This window comes from Balaenoptera musculus, chromosome 20 (genome assembly GCF_009873245.2).
Source record: "Balaenoptera musculus isolate JJ_BM4_2016_0621 chromosome 20, mBalMus1.pri.v3, whole genome shotgun sequence".
Lineage (NCBI taxonomy): Eukaryota > Metazoa > Chordata > Mammalia > Artiodactyla > Balaenopteridae > Balaenoptera > Balaenoptera musculus.
Genome location: NC_045804.1, coordinates 36,293,563 through 36,310,117, shown reverse-complemented (window position 1 = coordinate 36,310,117; position 16,555 = coordinate 36,293,563). Strand labels below are relative to the sequence as shown.

At 48.7% G+C, this 16,555-nt stretch overlaps 1 protein-coding gene across 1 annotated transcript in view; it reads left to right on the top strand.

Moving 5' to 3' along the window:
* The window catches only part of BCAS3 (BCAS3 microtubule associated cell migration factor), a 572,763-nt gene that overhangs the window by 538,103 nt on the left and 18,105 nt on the right, over window positions 1–16,555 (top strand). The window contains 1 exon segment of the mRNA XM_036838162.1: window positions 11,625–11,792. Coding sequence (XP_036694057.1) covers window positions 11,625–11,792 — 168 coding nt within the window.

The following is a 16,555-nucleotide window of genomic DNA, read 5'->3' as shown; positions in this document are numbered from 1 at the left end:
TTCAACGCAGATCCTGATTCATTCATCTCTCGGGTGGGGCCTGAGAGGCTCCATTTCTAACGGGCTTCCTGCTGCTGCTGGTTGGGGGCCCGCACTTTGAGTAGCACAGGTGTGGAGCACAGGATGGGGTTCCCCGGTCTACGCTCTGCCCCCCACTTAACTCCCTGCACTTATTTCGTCAGCTGTGAAACGGGGACTAGTAATAGTTGCCTTGCCTTCCTCCCTAGGGGTGTTGTGAGGATTAAGGGGAGAAAGGCATGTGAAAGCACCTTGTAAAGGGTAAGGCAGTGTGAGTGTAAGGGATTATTTTCATTGTGAAGATTTCTACGCCTCAGTGCTCTCCCGTGTGTGTTCCTGCAGCGGCTCAACTTTTCCCTACATCCTCCTTTGTTTCCATGCCTGGGCTGCTAGTCAATGTCACCAGCCAGGGCTAAACAAATACTTGGACATGTCAAGGCAGGAAATGACAGTTCCCGGGCACCCCACTGTTTCAGGTGCAGAACAAGCCCCAAACACACCTTGTGTGATAAATTCAAGTGATACCAAGCTGAGCCCCACCCCCTCCCCCATGGGCTGCCAGGCCAGGAAATGAGGCCAGAAGTCAAGGAGGTCCCTGTAGGACAAGGGACGCAAGCAAAGCACTAGCCAAGCTTTCAGCAAGGTGGATCACCAGTCCACGCTTTGATGCCACTTCTGTGCCCACCGCAGGCAGCCACGATGATATTTCTGAAGTGTGTTGGTCTATTCACTGAGGACCTTCACAGATGGTTCCACAGCTACCCTGTGAGGCAAGAAACTAAGGTGACTGAGGCAAGTCATAGACCCTCCCTGACCCTCAGTATCCTCATCTGTAAAATGGAGTCGACAGTGTCTGTCCTGCCTACGGTACAAATTGCTGTGATCCTAGAATCAAAGTGAAATAACTGTGTGAAAATATGCAGTGATTCTGTGAAATTATGTGAGCTGTTATTCTTCATGAGAGACTTCCTGCTCCAGTGGAGTTGACTCACAGCCCCACGTGAGGAACATCCTTGCTTTCATTTCTGTGCTCAGACCTCCCTGCCCCCCACCTTCCCTAATGTGGGCTGTCCTCCACCCACCTCAACCTCCACGCCTGATGGAAAGCATCCCCAGGTACCCCAGCTCCAGTGGGGGTCCCGCACCCTCCAAACTGTGCTGGTTTTCATCTCGCTCCTCGCGGGCCCTGAGGCCAAGTCTCTGCCGAGCAACTTCTTTGGAAGGGCCTGGAAAGTACAGATCCTGTTATATAATAGACCCCACGTCAGAGTGGCAGGCCAGGCCCAGATCTTCATCCCAAGATGCCTGCGGCGGAAAATCTGGTTCAGGTTTACCCCGTGGAGTGAGTACTGATGGGTTTTGGTGGCAGAGATTGGTAGAAGGCTGACCACGCATTACAAATGGAAAAGCCTATCGCCCAAGCTGGGGGTGCCATTTTCAAGGACACAGAATTAGGGGACTACCAGAATAATAAAACCGGAAATGGGCAGGGTATCAAACCAGTCAGCTCTGGGGCCCACACGCACATCCAGGACCCTCCTTCAGCACAGGGTGGGTCCCTCCCTTTCCCCAAAGCCACTGCTTAGAGGAGCAAATGGCAGCAGGATCCATTTTGCCCACCCATCCCTCTCTGGCCTTTGAAAACTCCTGAGGCCAGCAGAGCCCAGGCCTGCAAAGTTGGGCCTCCATTCACCTCAGCCAGCCCAGGAAGCAGAGTGGTCTCATCTGAAGAAATGCAAATCCTCAGGCAGGAGCAAAAATAACCCAGAAGGGCAAGCCATGCTCGTCTGTGTGTATACTGGGTTTCACATCTGAAATCCGGTCGTGATAAATCTGATGGTTTTGAAACATCTTCTTTAATTAATAAAAACAGAGGACATCTTAGCCCCAGGTTTCAGACTTCAAAGTTCTCCTCAGTTGAGAGCCTCAAATTTGGCTTATTTGTGGAGCACTGTAATCTCTTTCTAGACAAACACAGGGTTTTAGTTGGGTTGCTGCCCCCACCCCGCCACAGCTGAATGGCAAGAACCACTTTATAATTCGAGACTGGGAAGACTGAGCTGAAAACCCCCTTCCTGGTCCTGCAGCCATATTTTCAAAATCAAAATTCAGCCTGGATTTTCATGGGGAAAGTTCAGGCTTTGGAGGCAGATGAACCTAGAATCAGAATCCTGACCATACCCTTGATACTGTCGTCTTGAGCAAAAATGTTATGTCTCTCTGCCTCAGTTTCTTGATCTGTAAAATGGGAATATTGATACCACCATCAGACTTGTTGGGGTGATTCCTATGAGGTAATGCACGTGAAGTGGCTATGCCTGGCGCAAAATAGACACTCGAGAAATGTCCGTTCTCTTGCCTTTCCTGATATCTGATCTGATCACAGAACTAATTATGTGGAATCGGGACTGTCCTGGAAAACCTAGTTTGTGTGCTTACCTGTCTTGAGAGATACAGTTCCGTGACGTTTTTCCATTCAAGGAGTTGTTAGGTTTCCGAGGATACCGTTTGTCTTGCAGTGTCTTCTGAGCCTTACCATAGGAATCCTATGACAGAGGGCTGTGTGTAAACTTCCTCTCCACCCTCAGAAGCAGGCCAAGCATCCTGAATGGTTAGCCTAGCTGCAAAATGATTCTTCTCTTCTCACCTAGAGGGGGAGAGATCTTGATTGTGCCACGTTTCAAGCAGAGGAGGAAAGGGTCTCTGGGATCCTGTCTGGGAAATGCCCGTGTCCACCTGACTCAGACAGCTCTTCTGTTTGAGGCACCTTCAGGTCCGGTCTGAGTGTGAAGCCAGTGGTAACTCCCCTGGGACCTGCAGTGATGACTGATTTCTTGGGCTCCCAGGCAAAAGGCAGGGCCCTGCTCAGTGACCTCCTAATGATGTGTGAGGGGCTCAGACCTTCCTTGACAGTCATGGAAGGGTGTCTCCTAGGAAGCTGTGTCCTGTTTATCCAAAGGATAGTGGGAGTGTGGGGGGCAGGGCAGGGTGGGGACAAAGGTGACAGGTAAAGGGACTTGATGTAAAAATCGACTCCTTCCAGACTTGCTCTACCTGCCCTTTCTGATCTGATGTATGAAATTTGTACAGAGGTGGAATTGTTTCTGCCATTTTCCACACACAAGTTGGTGCGCATTCCTGATATGAATTAGTAAGAAATATGCCAGATGTACACAGGGGTGGGTCAACATCGCATGCAGCCAACCACGGCCACTGGGAGAAAAGTCAAATGTGGGCCCTGGAGCCACGGGCTCACCTGCCCCGGCTGAGTCAAGCACAGGGCTTGGCAAGCGAGTCAACTCAGCAGAGTCAGGGCTTCCCTTCCAATGCTTTTCACAGGCTCACCTGTGATCCAGGTCCCAGCATGAGTGTTTCTGCCACAGGCATTTTTTCCTCTCCAATTTTTTCTTAGTATTTGTTGGTTTGCTTTATGCTGATTACGGGAGTTATAAGAAACATATAGAAAGGTTTAAAGTAACAGAAGAGTTCCATATAACCCAACTGCCCAGAGGCAACCATGGTTAATAACATTTTCTCATGACTCTTTTAAAATGTTTTTTTTTTATGCTTTCTTTACATTGTTCAGTAATACTAACTGTACAATTTTGTTTTATTTTTTTAAAAAGTTGAAGTATAGCTGATTTACAATGTTTCAGGCATACAGCAAAGTGATTCAGTTTTATATATATATATTTAGGTGTTTATAAATTTACATATTTTTATATATACATATGTATTCTTTTTCAGATTCTTTTCCATTGTAGGTTATTACAAGATACTGAGTAGAGTTCCCTGTGCTATACAGTAGGTCCTTGTTGTTTATCTATTTTATATAAAATAGTGTATGTCTGTTAATCCCAAATAATTTAACATCATCTCTTATAGAATTTCTCCTGTTATAAGTAACGTTTTTCAAGACTACCTAATATTCTACTGCCATGATGAAGCACAATTTACTTAACAAATACCCTATTGTAAGGCTGCATTCAAGTGGCAGTGAGCATCTTTATGCATGAAGGTTGTTGGCGTCTTAGATTAGGGTTAGGTTGGGTTAGGTTTCTAGAAGTGGCCTTTTATGTTTTTAAAAGGCTCTTTATACATATTGCCAAATTGCCCTTTAGATAGTTTATACCAATAATATTCCCATTAGCAACAGTCTATTTCATTTCATCCTTACTTGTGTTGAGTACGATTCTGTTTATTCATTAAAGAATTTAGGGGAAAAAAAAAAAAAAGAATTTAGGGAACAGCAATGTCCTATCCCCACCCTCTGATGTGGGGAGATCAGGGCATGTGAGGGACCTGACCTCAGAGCTAAGAGACCACCTCCCCTGCTCTCCTGGGCCCTCTGCAGTCATCCTCAGAGAAGAGGGGGATACATACCCAACGTAGATGCTGTAACTCCCTATCAAAGGCTCTGGCTATGTGATGACACAGGACCACTCAGCTTTCATGATGGAGTTGCCCAGACTGGGAGCTTATGTGACTGTTTCCCACCCAGTATCCTCCTCCAGCTGCTTGTCTTCTGGCCTAGAGGTGTCCCTACTCACCTTCTAAGCCTTTCACAGAATCCCACTGCCCCTAAGAAGAGCTGCTCACAGAGCCCTGGGGTAGTCCCCTATGTTGGAGTGGCCCCGTTCAGTTTTACAAAGCACTCTTTCATGTACTACCTGATCAGATGCTCATGACAGCCCTGGAAGGCAAACATTCATTTCCCTGTTTTATAGGTGTATCATTTTCCTAGGGCTGCCGTAACAAATTACTACAAACTTGGTAACTTAGAACAACAGAAATGTATTCTCTCATATTTCTGGGGGCCAGAAGTTCAAAATCAAGGTGTCAGCAGCATCACGCTTCCACCAAAGTCTCCACGGGAGAATCCTTGCTTGCTTCTTCCAGCCAAGACTCCTTTACAGGGTGGCTGCTTGATTATGGAACTGGTTCATAGAAAATGAAATTTGGTACCCTTGGATACCCTAGGAACCTCAGACATCATGTCACCATTACTCTGTTAGTGTATTACTGTTCATTACATTGAAAATATTAGCAAACCCCTTAAATGAGAGCTGCTCATTTGTTCTCCATGTGGTAAGTGGGGAAATTAAGACCTAGAGTAACCAGAAAAGTTAATGGGAGAATTCCAATTGTAGCCTGGATGTCTGGATTTGTAATCTATATCCTAAGCTTTAAAGTATGAGTTGTGATCATATGTTAGTTACAGTTAAAATTGTTGTCAAAATGACTATTTTAAATAGCACAGAAATTCTTAGTGTCTCAGTTACTGTTGAATTCCTCTTCCCTGTCTCAGGCGCCTTTGACATGCCCCACACGGCAGTCTGTTCATGGACCTCTGATGAACAGTGACCGATTCCTTCCCATTAGTGGCCCCGAGGGCCTGTGAGGACAGATGTGCCATCACCACATCTGGCTCGCCAGCATCTCCTGGCTTGCCACCATTAGCTAAGGGCGTTTCTGTACTTTGCTGGTACCTTTCCCTTCTATTGCTAAGTTTACTTCTGAACTGGAATAGTAGATCCTTTAATGACCTAACCGCCAAACCTAAACCCTGCAGCCAAACGGATGACTATGGGACAAACATGGTACACGGTCACAAGTTTGGTGAGCATTAGATAGTCGGAGTCATAAAAGATTGCTGGGGTCTAGGCCTCTTTGCTCTGTACTGCGTCTGTGGATGTGGGTTACGGTTATCTTGGGAACCAACGTAAAGGACTGAGAGGGACAGACGGGGTCCTCATATGCTCTCAGTCTCCCTCTCCCATGTCTGTTAGCCATGACATAGCACATGTTGAGATAGTGAAACATGCCTGTGGCCACATCTAATAACCACAAAGCTAAAGTCCTCAGCCTGTGCTTATATGAACCAACCTGCTCATATAAGCACAGAGAAAGCACCAGTCTCAAGCTCAGTTTGGTGCCCTAGTTTGGAGATCAGGTGGGGACACTCTCCAATGGCCGCTCTCATCATGCCTGGGATCATTTCTTAGTCACCATGGACATGATTATCATCACACACTCTCACCCAGGAAGGCTTATGTCTTGAAGAGCATTGGTTAATGACAAGTTTTGCTCTTGGTACCTGGCCTCCCTGGTGGCTGGAAATCTGATCAACAGGCTCTCATCAACATCCAAACCCTGGGCTGAATCTAATGGATGCAAAGCGGAGGCTGAGCCCCAGTCTCCTAAATAGCGAGGGTGTGATGAGACACTATCAGCTCAGAGGAACATCCCACCTCCCCCATGCTGCCTCCACCGCTGGGCTTCCCTGCCCCTTGACAGTGGTGCACAAAAGACAGAGCACGTGTGCCACTCACCTCCCCCCTGGAGCTTGCTGGTTCACCAGCTGTCATGGCATGCCTTTAATGCGTTTGTGAAACCCGAGAACCTGACCCATTTCTCCTTTGGGGAGAGAGTGTAACGCAGGATGCCAAGCTGGGAGGCAGGATTCGGGAAGCTCACCTGTATGAACCTGGCTCTCTGTGTCATCCAAGGCAGATTGTTTGGGTTCTTCCAATTCCCAGAATCTCACCTGTAAAATAAGCATCCAGGGGGTAGTAGAATGATACTGCAACATTGTTTTCTGCTCACTTACAATTTTTCTCCTTCCTCTTATTTAATTTTAGCTCCTTTTTCTGCTTGCCTCCATCTCCTCCTCCCAATCCTGGCCCTAGATGTTTAGTCTCTGGGACAATACACCCAAAGGGTATTGACTCCAGAGTGACTGTCAAATTTCTCAGATGTTAAAAAAAAAAAATTCTCAGATGTTCATAATCAGTCAATAAACATGTTTGGAGCAAGCACAATGCACAAAGTCCGGTGCTTATTACAGACTTATGGCTTGTGGAGGAATCCATGCCCTCAAGCAGCTTCTAAACTAGGTTGAAGAGCAGATCATGAGAATCATGTAAGGCAGTGTGGGAAGAACACCAGGGGACCGATCTCACTAACCTGGGATCTGAGGATGGGCTTCAGAGGCATCCCTCAACACCCTGAAACTGCTTATATCATTTCATGTTTGCCAATACACATTTTGGGGGTAAGTTTATAGCTTTCACCAGCTTCACCCCAAGAGGTGAAGAATTTTGCGTCCAGTCAGACTTTGTAGAAGAGTGCTCATGATAACTTAGATTATCATTATAACAAGGTTTCGTTGAGCCAGTGAGACCTGAACTGAATCTTAGAAAATATATTCAGAGAATAGCGGGGTGGGAGGCAGCCCTGATGGAAGGGGTCCCCAGGGAGCATCACGGGAAGACTGTCGCACTTAGGACCGGTGACCTTAAGTTGTCTCACCTCCCTCAGTCTCAGAAAAATGCAGATCTGTAAAATGGTGATCGTTGCTGCTTCCCAGAGTTTTGTGGACCTTGAGCTTTTTTTTTTTCTTGCTCACTTTATATTCCCATCCCTCCGCACGGGGCTTGACTCATATCACAGTGGACACTAATCCATATTTGATGAATGTGTGAGTTAACCGAAATCATAAACGTGAGAGGGCTTGGTAAACAGCAGAGCATTGCTTCAGCTAAAGATCTTTGTTGCTAAGTACGTATACTTTGTGCTTTGCAAGCAGCCTGCACTAAATGTCTTCTCCCCCTTGAAACTGACCCTTTCCCCCGTAATGGGGCTCAAAGGGCCAGCCCATCTGATGGAGTGTCTCTAGGCTGGCCAGATGAATGATAGCGGTGCCGATCACGCTGACAAGATGTGCAGTTGCCTAAGAGCCCAGAGGTGACCTCACTCTCCAAGGGCTCGGCCTCTAACCCCAGCCCCTGCTGGCACACGCACACACCTGCAGCCCTTTTCTCACTCCAAGACGAGGAGACCCCGTGAGCTCCTTTGCTGCCCTCATCTGCACTGGCAGGAAGGATGGACAGCAAGGGGGCATTGCTGGGTCTCTGCTGGGACTCCCTCTAGCACTATAAGCGGGACTGCTGATGGCGTGCTCTCTGTGACCTCTCAGGACTGTCGAAATGATCAAATGCTCCTTTGCTGAGCACTTTTTGTATGCCCAGCCTCCTACTCACAGCTTCCTCGCAGTACCCCTGCTAAGAGAGAACAGATTAGATCTTCTGTCAATTTTTCTTTTCTCCTGTGTGCCATCCAACAGACAGGATGACTCATCGGCGTTACCAGGATACTCCAAGAAACTTGGGCTGTTTGGGTGTGGGAAAGATTTTTAAAAGGCCGTGGTTGAAGGTGACAGGAGTTCTCAGAACAAGTTAGGAAAGATAGGGGTGATTTCTCCCTGTAACAGTTCTCCACTGCAGATGCAGCTGATAGAATGAGCTCCAAGATAAGAGTTAGGAGCTTGTGTTCCAGATCTGTCACTTAGAGACTTTGAGCAAGCCACTGAATCTCTCTGAGCTTCCAGCTCCTCTCCCATAAATTGGAGTGGTACCCATCTTGCCTCTCAGGATCATTGTGATAGTCAACATTTACGATGGTACTTTAAGTGGTATAAAGTTGTACATATTTGTTATTATTAACATATACACAAGCATACCCCTTATGTGCAGAGCACTCACTATATGCTATTTATCTAATGCAAACCCCATAACACCCCTATAAGATTGTATTGTTTTCCCATTTTTACGGATGAGGAATCAGAGGCTCAGAAAGGTAAAGGGCTTGCCCAGAGCTATACGCATACAAGTAATATGTGTTAGAGCCTGTATTTCTGTTTCCATTCTCCACTATAACACTAGCTCATGATCCTTTTCTCCTGTATAGTGTCACTTTGTCCCTTAAAATATTGCCTACTCCTCTGGCCTTTACCCTCTCTCATGGACCGGGCCCCTTACCTGCACGCTTCTTGCTATAACATCTTGCTGGATTGTTTCGTTTTCTTCCTGCTTTGGCTTCAGATACTCCTCTTGGCCCTGCTGTCAGCTTACCTGCCCTGACCTCTAAACACAGTATGTACAATCCTTGACTGAGCGCCTTTCTAGAGGCAGGCACCCTGCTCCTGTGAAGTGAGATAAGGAACGATCATTCTCTTCCCTTCCCCAGGCTCTGGGACATCTCTGTCCATAAAAATAAAAAAATAAAAAAGTTGCCGCCCCGGCCCTGAGCGCACGGGGAGGAGGAGTGCCCACGTTTTATTGTTATTCTCCTCTTCTGGAAATTACTAAGCATAGACTTGCCAGGCAGACCCCAGGCAGACCAGGAACACTGGTGCTGTAGCTCTTGATCTTGTCAACTAAGAGTGGGGCGGTAGAGGAAAACTCAGACTCCCGGCAGGAACCTCACTTAATCTCTTCCCTCCTTTGAGACGGGGCAAAGAGTTACTACTTCAGAGATGGAAAAAGGAGGTGGAGGGACTCGCCTCACATCGCTTAGTGAGTGGGCACTGCAATCAACAGTCCACTGTGTGTCTTCAGTCCTTGTGTGTCCTTGGGGACTGGGCACCTTTGAGTCGTGGCTGATGCCGGTTGAGTGTGGGCCCCAGGGCATCACTAGCACAGCCCAGGCCCTTAGAGGGCTGACCTCAGAGCACCTCTCCCCCACTGCCCAGCGCCTGGCTCCCCAGACCCACCGCCTGACCCTACCTGATGGAGAGAGAAGGCGGTATAGGGCAGCTCCCCGTCCCTGAGTCCGACCTGACAAGCTGATCCCCAGCAACCGACTCCCAAGGTGGGCCTCTTCTTGGGGAGACGCATTTATAGACGCTGACCGTTACCCCGGCACCAGGAATCTACCCTCCAGTTAGGCAAGAGATAAATCAAAGCCAAACTTGGCTGATGACATTCAGGAGCCAGGAGTGACCCTTGCCACACATAGAAATCCCAGCGGGCTGGCCAAGGGCCTTTGTCTGGTCAGGAGAGCTCAGGATTATCTGGCCCTCTTTGCTGATGTATGGAGTCACCGGCTGTCGGAGTGTTTACGAACGGTTATCACCTCAGTGCTTTGGCCATTATCAGAGGCAGGGCCGCCTGCCGGGGCTGGGGCTCGCACCCTCTCTATTACCACCTGTCATTGGCAGAGAGTGTGCCCTGACGCTGCCCAGTCCTGACTGCCGAGGGAAGATAGTTTCTGACGGCTGATCAAAGAGGAGAAGCAAGACCTGATAAAAAGAGTGTGTGGTGGTGTACTTTTAACTTTGGGAAACATTGGCATTTGCATTTTTTCCCCATCTTCCTGGTGCTGGCAGGAACCAAGCCCAATAAATGCAGTGGATTCAGTTACCTAATCGCTGGGGAAATGGTATGTGCTTAAAGCAACAGAGCATGACTATAATCTCCTTCCAAGAGAGAGTGGATGAAATAAGCTTTCACAGAAGACTTGCTGTATAATAAAGTAGAATAATTTAAATTTAGCCTTTGAAGTGATCTTGCATGTAAAATCTAATCTTGGCATTCAGCAGAGCACCGTGTACTTTTTGGAATTGGGAAGCAGCTTCAGATCAAGGAAAGGTCTTTGCTGAAGACGCTGTCACCCAAGTCTCGTGCTGCCATCCTGCAAATGGTGCCCCAGTGGTGCACATGTCCTGGGGCAGCTGGGGGACTGTATGTGGTGGAGTAGAATGAGTTCTAGACTGAGCCATCGGAAGATCTGAGTTCTTGAACCAAGCCGGCCACAAACTTGCCGTTGGATCTTGGGACATAACCTTTCTGAGGGGTATAGGTTATAGGATATAATGACTTAGAATGCTTTTTAAAAAAAAATTTAAGCTATGTAACCCCTTTTGAAAATGAATCTTTAGGTGAAGCCCTATTGCATCAAACAGAGAAAAGTGGGAAGGGGGGTTTGCTTGAACCCGGGAAAGAAGTTTCCTACCCTTGACCTAGATCTTTTTTTTTTTTTTTAATAATTATTTGTAGCTGAGCACTTTAACACACCAACTTTTTTTTTTTTTTTAAACTTTGGGTTTATTTATTTATTTATTTATTTATTTATTTTTGGCTGTGTTGGGTCTTCGTTTCTGTGCGAGGGCTTTCTCTAGTTGCGGCAAGTGGGGGCCACTCTTCATCGCGGTGTGCGGGCCTCTCACTGTCACGGCCTCTCTTGTTGCAGAGCACAGGCTCCAAACGCGCAGGCTCAGTAGTTGTGGCTCACGGGCCTAGTTGCTCCGCAGCATGTGGGATCTTCCCAGACCAGGGCCTGAACCCGTGTCCCCTGCATTGGCAGGCAGATTCTCAACCACTGCGCCACCAGGGAAGCCCCTTGACCTAGATCTAGAAGCAGTCCCTGAAGACTTCAGAGAACCCTGTAGGTCCTCTGAAAACAGTTCGGGGGAGTTCCCTGGCGGCCCAGTGGTTAAGACTCTGTGCTTTCACTGCTGAGGGCCCGGTTTTGATCCCTGATGGGGGAACAAGGATCCTACAAGCCATGCAACAATAACAAAAAAAGAAAACAGTTCAAAAACCACTAGCCCAACGCCGTGGAGGTCTACACGCTCTGATCTGGTGGCATGAGCTGTCTCGTTCTGCCCTGCACATCCGTGTTTCGTGGTGTTCCCTCCTTCATCCGTCCTGTGGAAGGGCTAAGATGGACCCTGGGCAGGGCGGGGAGTTGGCGGTGGGCAGACATAGAGAACGGCCCGCTCTCTGCAAGGTGACTCAGCGTCAGATGTCCCCTGTGCGCTGCAGGTACCTTCGACCGGAGCGTGACCCTGCTGGAGGTGTGTGGGAGCTGGCCGGAGGGCTTCGGGCTGCGGCACATGGCCTCCATGGAGCACACGGAGGAGGGCCTGCGGGAGCGGCTGGCCGATGCCATGGCCGAGTCACCGAGCCGGGACGTGGTGGGCTCTGGAACAGGTAAAGGTGGCCTCACACTCCTAGCCTGGCTCGGTCGTGAATGGCACCTGTGGGTCTGGAGCTTCTCTGGTGGGACAGGGTGTGTGTTTTAACCATCTGTTTCTTTAGTTAGTACTCTGATTGCCATCCATTTTGGAAGCTTCTGATATTGGGAAACCCAGTGTAGAGGGGGGTTCCCAGGGAACCGACCCCTCCTACATGGACTAATGCATACAAACATGCTGTGGTTACACAGTTGTATTGTATAGGTGGCTCCCAGAAGGACACCTTCTCCAGGGGAAGGGACAGCCTCGGTGTCCCTAAGGTTTCAGCAGCCATTGAGCACTGAACACTGAGGCAGCACACCTTCTTCTGCCCTGCTGCAGGCTTTATAGATTGGAGAGTATCAGTGGGCCCTGCCAGCCTGGGAGGGAGCAAGGATGAAGTAGGCAAGGCTGGTGTGATCCCCCAGACAGCTTTTTCTTGTGCTGCCTTTTGCCTCTGCACTCTTGTCTCTGAGACGGTCCGGCAACTGGGGCCTGGGGTAGCTTCTCACATCCATAGAGCAGAGACATCCTTAGATGATGGGTAAGCCCTGCTCTGGGCAAGCAGGTGTACACACACACACACACACACACACACACACGTATGCACTTAGGAAAGGCCACAACCCTTCCATCTTCGCAGAATTACAGTACAGCCTTCCTCTCCTTTTTTCTAAAGTACCCCTTCCTTCTAGACATCTGTGCTGTTAGTGCCAGCTCTAGCCCGGCTTTTATCCCTGAGGAAGACCGCCCCACAGGCCTCTTGCCAGTGTTCTGAGGTCAACAGGAACTTTGTTCGGGGATGGAGCAGATCCTGGCTGCAGGCCTTCTCACTCTTGCTTGCCTGAGTCCTCTCAAGCCTGTTATTCTTCACCATGAACTGCTCCATCCCTGATCCACGTGCCTACCTGAAGAGGGGATTCCAGGGAGGAGAAACTTACAACCCTGGGGCAGGAATCAGGACCAGCAAGATCGAGAGTCAAAGCATTTTTGGCAGGGCTCAAAATGCCTGACATTATTACACAGTCCCAATTTCCTGCAGATCCTCCAGGTCTTTTAGATATTTGGGTTTAGCAGTTAACCTTTTCCCTCTCTTCTTCCCCATCCCATTCAGTTCCTCTGTTCCTACACTAACAGGATAGAGATACATTGCCCTCATCTCTTTCTCCACAGCACTAGCTTCATGCCTGCCCATAGCTCTCGTGTGATAATTGGCAAATGAACAGAATAGATGCAAGAGAGGGAGTTGGCTAGAGATGGAGAGGTGCTTTATCTGGCCACAGGAGACAGCCATCTCTGAGGACCGGCCCCCTCCACGCCCCCTTCTTCCCTGGAAAGGAAGACGTGCACCATGGAAGCTGCAACAAGCCATGTCCCACCCCCTCGACTCCCACAAGCACAGACGTGGGCACGCCACCTCTCCACCCCCATTGTAAAGCCATCCAGCTCGTGAATGGCAGGTCATCATGCCGTTGTTCTCCCACCTGGATCTGGAGATGAGAAGCGGCTGTGCCATTTACAGGGGCTCTAACCCCATTTTGCTTGGAAGCTGGCCGAAGGGAGAAAAGCTTCTCCCTTTCTGAACCTTGCTTGTAGCGCAGCTTTCCCCTACGTCTCTGGGGCCCTGGCCAGCCCCAGCTCACACAAACCAGAGCCCGTGGCACCAGACACACTCCCAAGGAGCCACCCTTCCAGGGGCCAGAGCAGCTCTGGGTCAGCTCTCCTCCCCAGCCGCCTTCCTCAGAAGCCACTTAGAGCACCTCCGTGTCATCCAGCAACAGATTGGAAGTCTTGGAAGGCGCATTCAGGCAGAGTTGGGGAACTTCAGCCTGGCACAGACCATTAGTAACCTGAGCGAAGCTGGCAGCCATTCATCTGCCAGACAGCTGAAGGATTCGGGAGAGTCTTTGTGGCCTTAAGCAGGTTCATGAAATTAAAAAAAAAAAAAAAAAAAAAAAGGAGAGAGAGAGGAAATTAAAACTGCATGACCCACAGGTCAGAAAATAGGAGACGCCCTTTTTGAGCATAGGGATTTCATTTTCCTCCCCAAACTGTCACCAAATGGGATTCATTCGGTTTTCTTTGACCAGATTAAATCTATCAGTCTATATGTGTGCACACATATATATGTTTTTGTTGTTGCTTTTAAACTCTGCCTCCATTTTAAAGGCCCATAAGTTAAGCAGATATCATGGAGGTTAACCTGTTCCCCTCTGCCTTTGTTGAGAATCAGTTTTCACATTTTGCAACTCCAGATAAAGTATCAGCCTGGTCGTGCAGCCCAGGGCCTTGAAAGGGCAGCCTGACACACCCACACCGGAGTCGGCCTGCTGCCCAGAGATAGCCAGGCAACGTGGATGAGAATTTCCAGCAAGTCACCCTTTGCTCAGAGCAGCCTCTCAGTCCCGCTGTCGCTTTCCACAGCCCGCTCCTCTAGGTGCTCATGGGATAGGGTGACCCAAGCATGTGCCTCTGTTGGTTCCTCCGAGGCACCAGAGATGATCAGTTTCTGTAACGCCTGCAGCAGGCTCTCTGTTTAGTGTAGTACCCGGGACGGATGCTCCATGACCTCTGACACCAAAGCCCTTTGTATCCATGCTTCACTATTATACAGGTTTACCTAGTGATGTGCCGATAAATGTTTAACAACCAGCTCTCCAAAGGGAAGCAGGAAAGCCCTGATTTATAGCAGTTGGGCATTGCCATAGGATAGAACCTCCCATTACGGCCAATTTCAGGCTATCAACATGATGTCAGTCACCTGGCAGAATTCCTGAAAATGTAGCGGTCAGCCGGCTCCAGCACCCCACTGGTAAGCTGTACCATAGTGCAAAACAACTCTCCCCCAAAGTAAAGCACAACCTTTCAAAACCTTACTATTCGCAGAGTGGTCTGTGAACCGGCAGCGCTGTCTATATCCAGGAGCTGATTAAAAATGCAGAATCTCAGGCCCCACCCAGCCCTACTGAGTCAGCACCTGCGTTTTGACAAGATCTCTATGCACATTAAAGTTTGAGAAGGCCCGTTTTAAAACGTAGTTAACCTGTGAGACGGGTGTTAGCTCTGTCCTCCAGGATGGCTGTGACCAGTTAGTCTAATTGGATCAAAATTAGATTTGCAAGTCCAGCTCAGAAATAACGGACTGAATTGCTTTCTTTCTAATATCCTCACACCTCTTGCCCCTGTTACCTTTCCATTGCCCCCAGTCAGCAAAACAAAATCCAGGTCAAGCCAACTCTGCTCGTACACTTAGGTTGCTGAAGAAAAATCATAAATTGTTCAGATCGGTACCTCTACAAACGTACGGTCTCTACTCTCCAGTGAGCCCTGGCAGTCCTTCTGCATTTTCCCAGTGCCCCTTTTTCCGATTCTCAGTTTGCACTCATCTTTTGCAGCAGACCCCAGTGCCTAGAACAGTGTCTGACACACGGGGTGTGCAGTAACCACTGGGTGAATGGATTCTACATTTAACCTAGGTGTTAGCAGCTCTGCTGCAGCCCCTGCTTTACTGCTGTGGCTTCTGGCCTGTTTTCATTCTCTTAGAGATTCCCCAGATCTCTGGTCCTCTAAGAGTTTGTATTTTATTATTTTTTTCCATATTATTGCTGTTTACTTGGTATGAATTAGTCTGCGCTTTATTCAGTATGGTACCTGTGCTCTGTCCACCCAGCATCTTGAAATCAGTCTCTTTCCTTCTTCATGGACACTATGTCGAACTAACCGTTCCCCTCAAATCTCTTACCCCACCAGCTTGTCTCTCACCCTCAGAAAATGGTGGTCACCATTTGAGCAATCCCTTGGCCTCCTGCACCCAGACCCTAAACGTCCCTGCAGCAACCTCCACTCTCCTCCTGTCGAGAGGAGGAGCACTTCCTACCCCCAGCCTGCCCGGCCACAATGCCCATCTCCCCAGAGTCACCACCGAATGTCCATTTCGCCCCAGCGCTGGCCCGGTGAGCCAGGCCCTGTGATCTTGGAGTGATCTCCCTGTAGTTCCTGTTTCACCACACTCTCATGGTTTTTCTTCTGCCTCTGCTACTTCTCCGTCCTTTCCCTGGGCTTGCTTTCTCTGTCGGCCTTCAGTGTATTTCTCCAGGCCCTTTCTTAGCCCTCTTTCCTCTCCCTCAGTGCGAACAGGGCCATCCCCTCTGCTTCCGTGGCCTCAATTACTACCCATAAACCAATGATTTCCAAAGATTCTCCAAGTTGGCTTCCTCTCCTGATCTCCAGACCATGTCTCCAGTCACCTGTCGATGTTTCCACGTATCCAAGAACTGAACTTCTCTCCCCCAAGCCCTGTCCTTCTCCCAGATTCACCCCGTCTCATCGCGTACAAAGCCCTTCATGACCAGCCGCTGCCCTGTCTGCGGACTCCTCTCTCACTGCTCTGGGCGAGCTCCAGCCAAGCTGAAGTCCCCGGAGGGTCCCTAAGCACACGTGTTCCCTCTGCCTGCCGGGCCTCTGCACAAACTTCTCCTTCTGCCGGGAATGCTGTCTCCTACAGCCCCTCCTCTCTCAGCCCCTCAAAATAACATGACTAATTCCTGCTTAGTAGACATGCCTTTCAATATTGCCTTTTCTAGAAAAATAGGATTTTTTTCGATAAGCAAAACATTTACTTATTCCAGTTGTTTTGTGTCTAAGTAAAGGTATAACCTTATACCAAAAAAATTTTCATAAACACCTGGACACATATTAACTTTATTTTCACTTTAACTCTTTCAATCACTATTTAGCTAA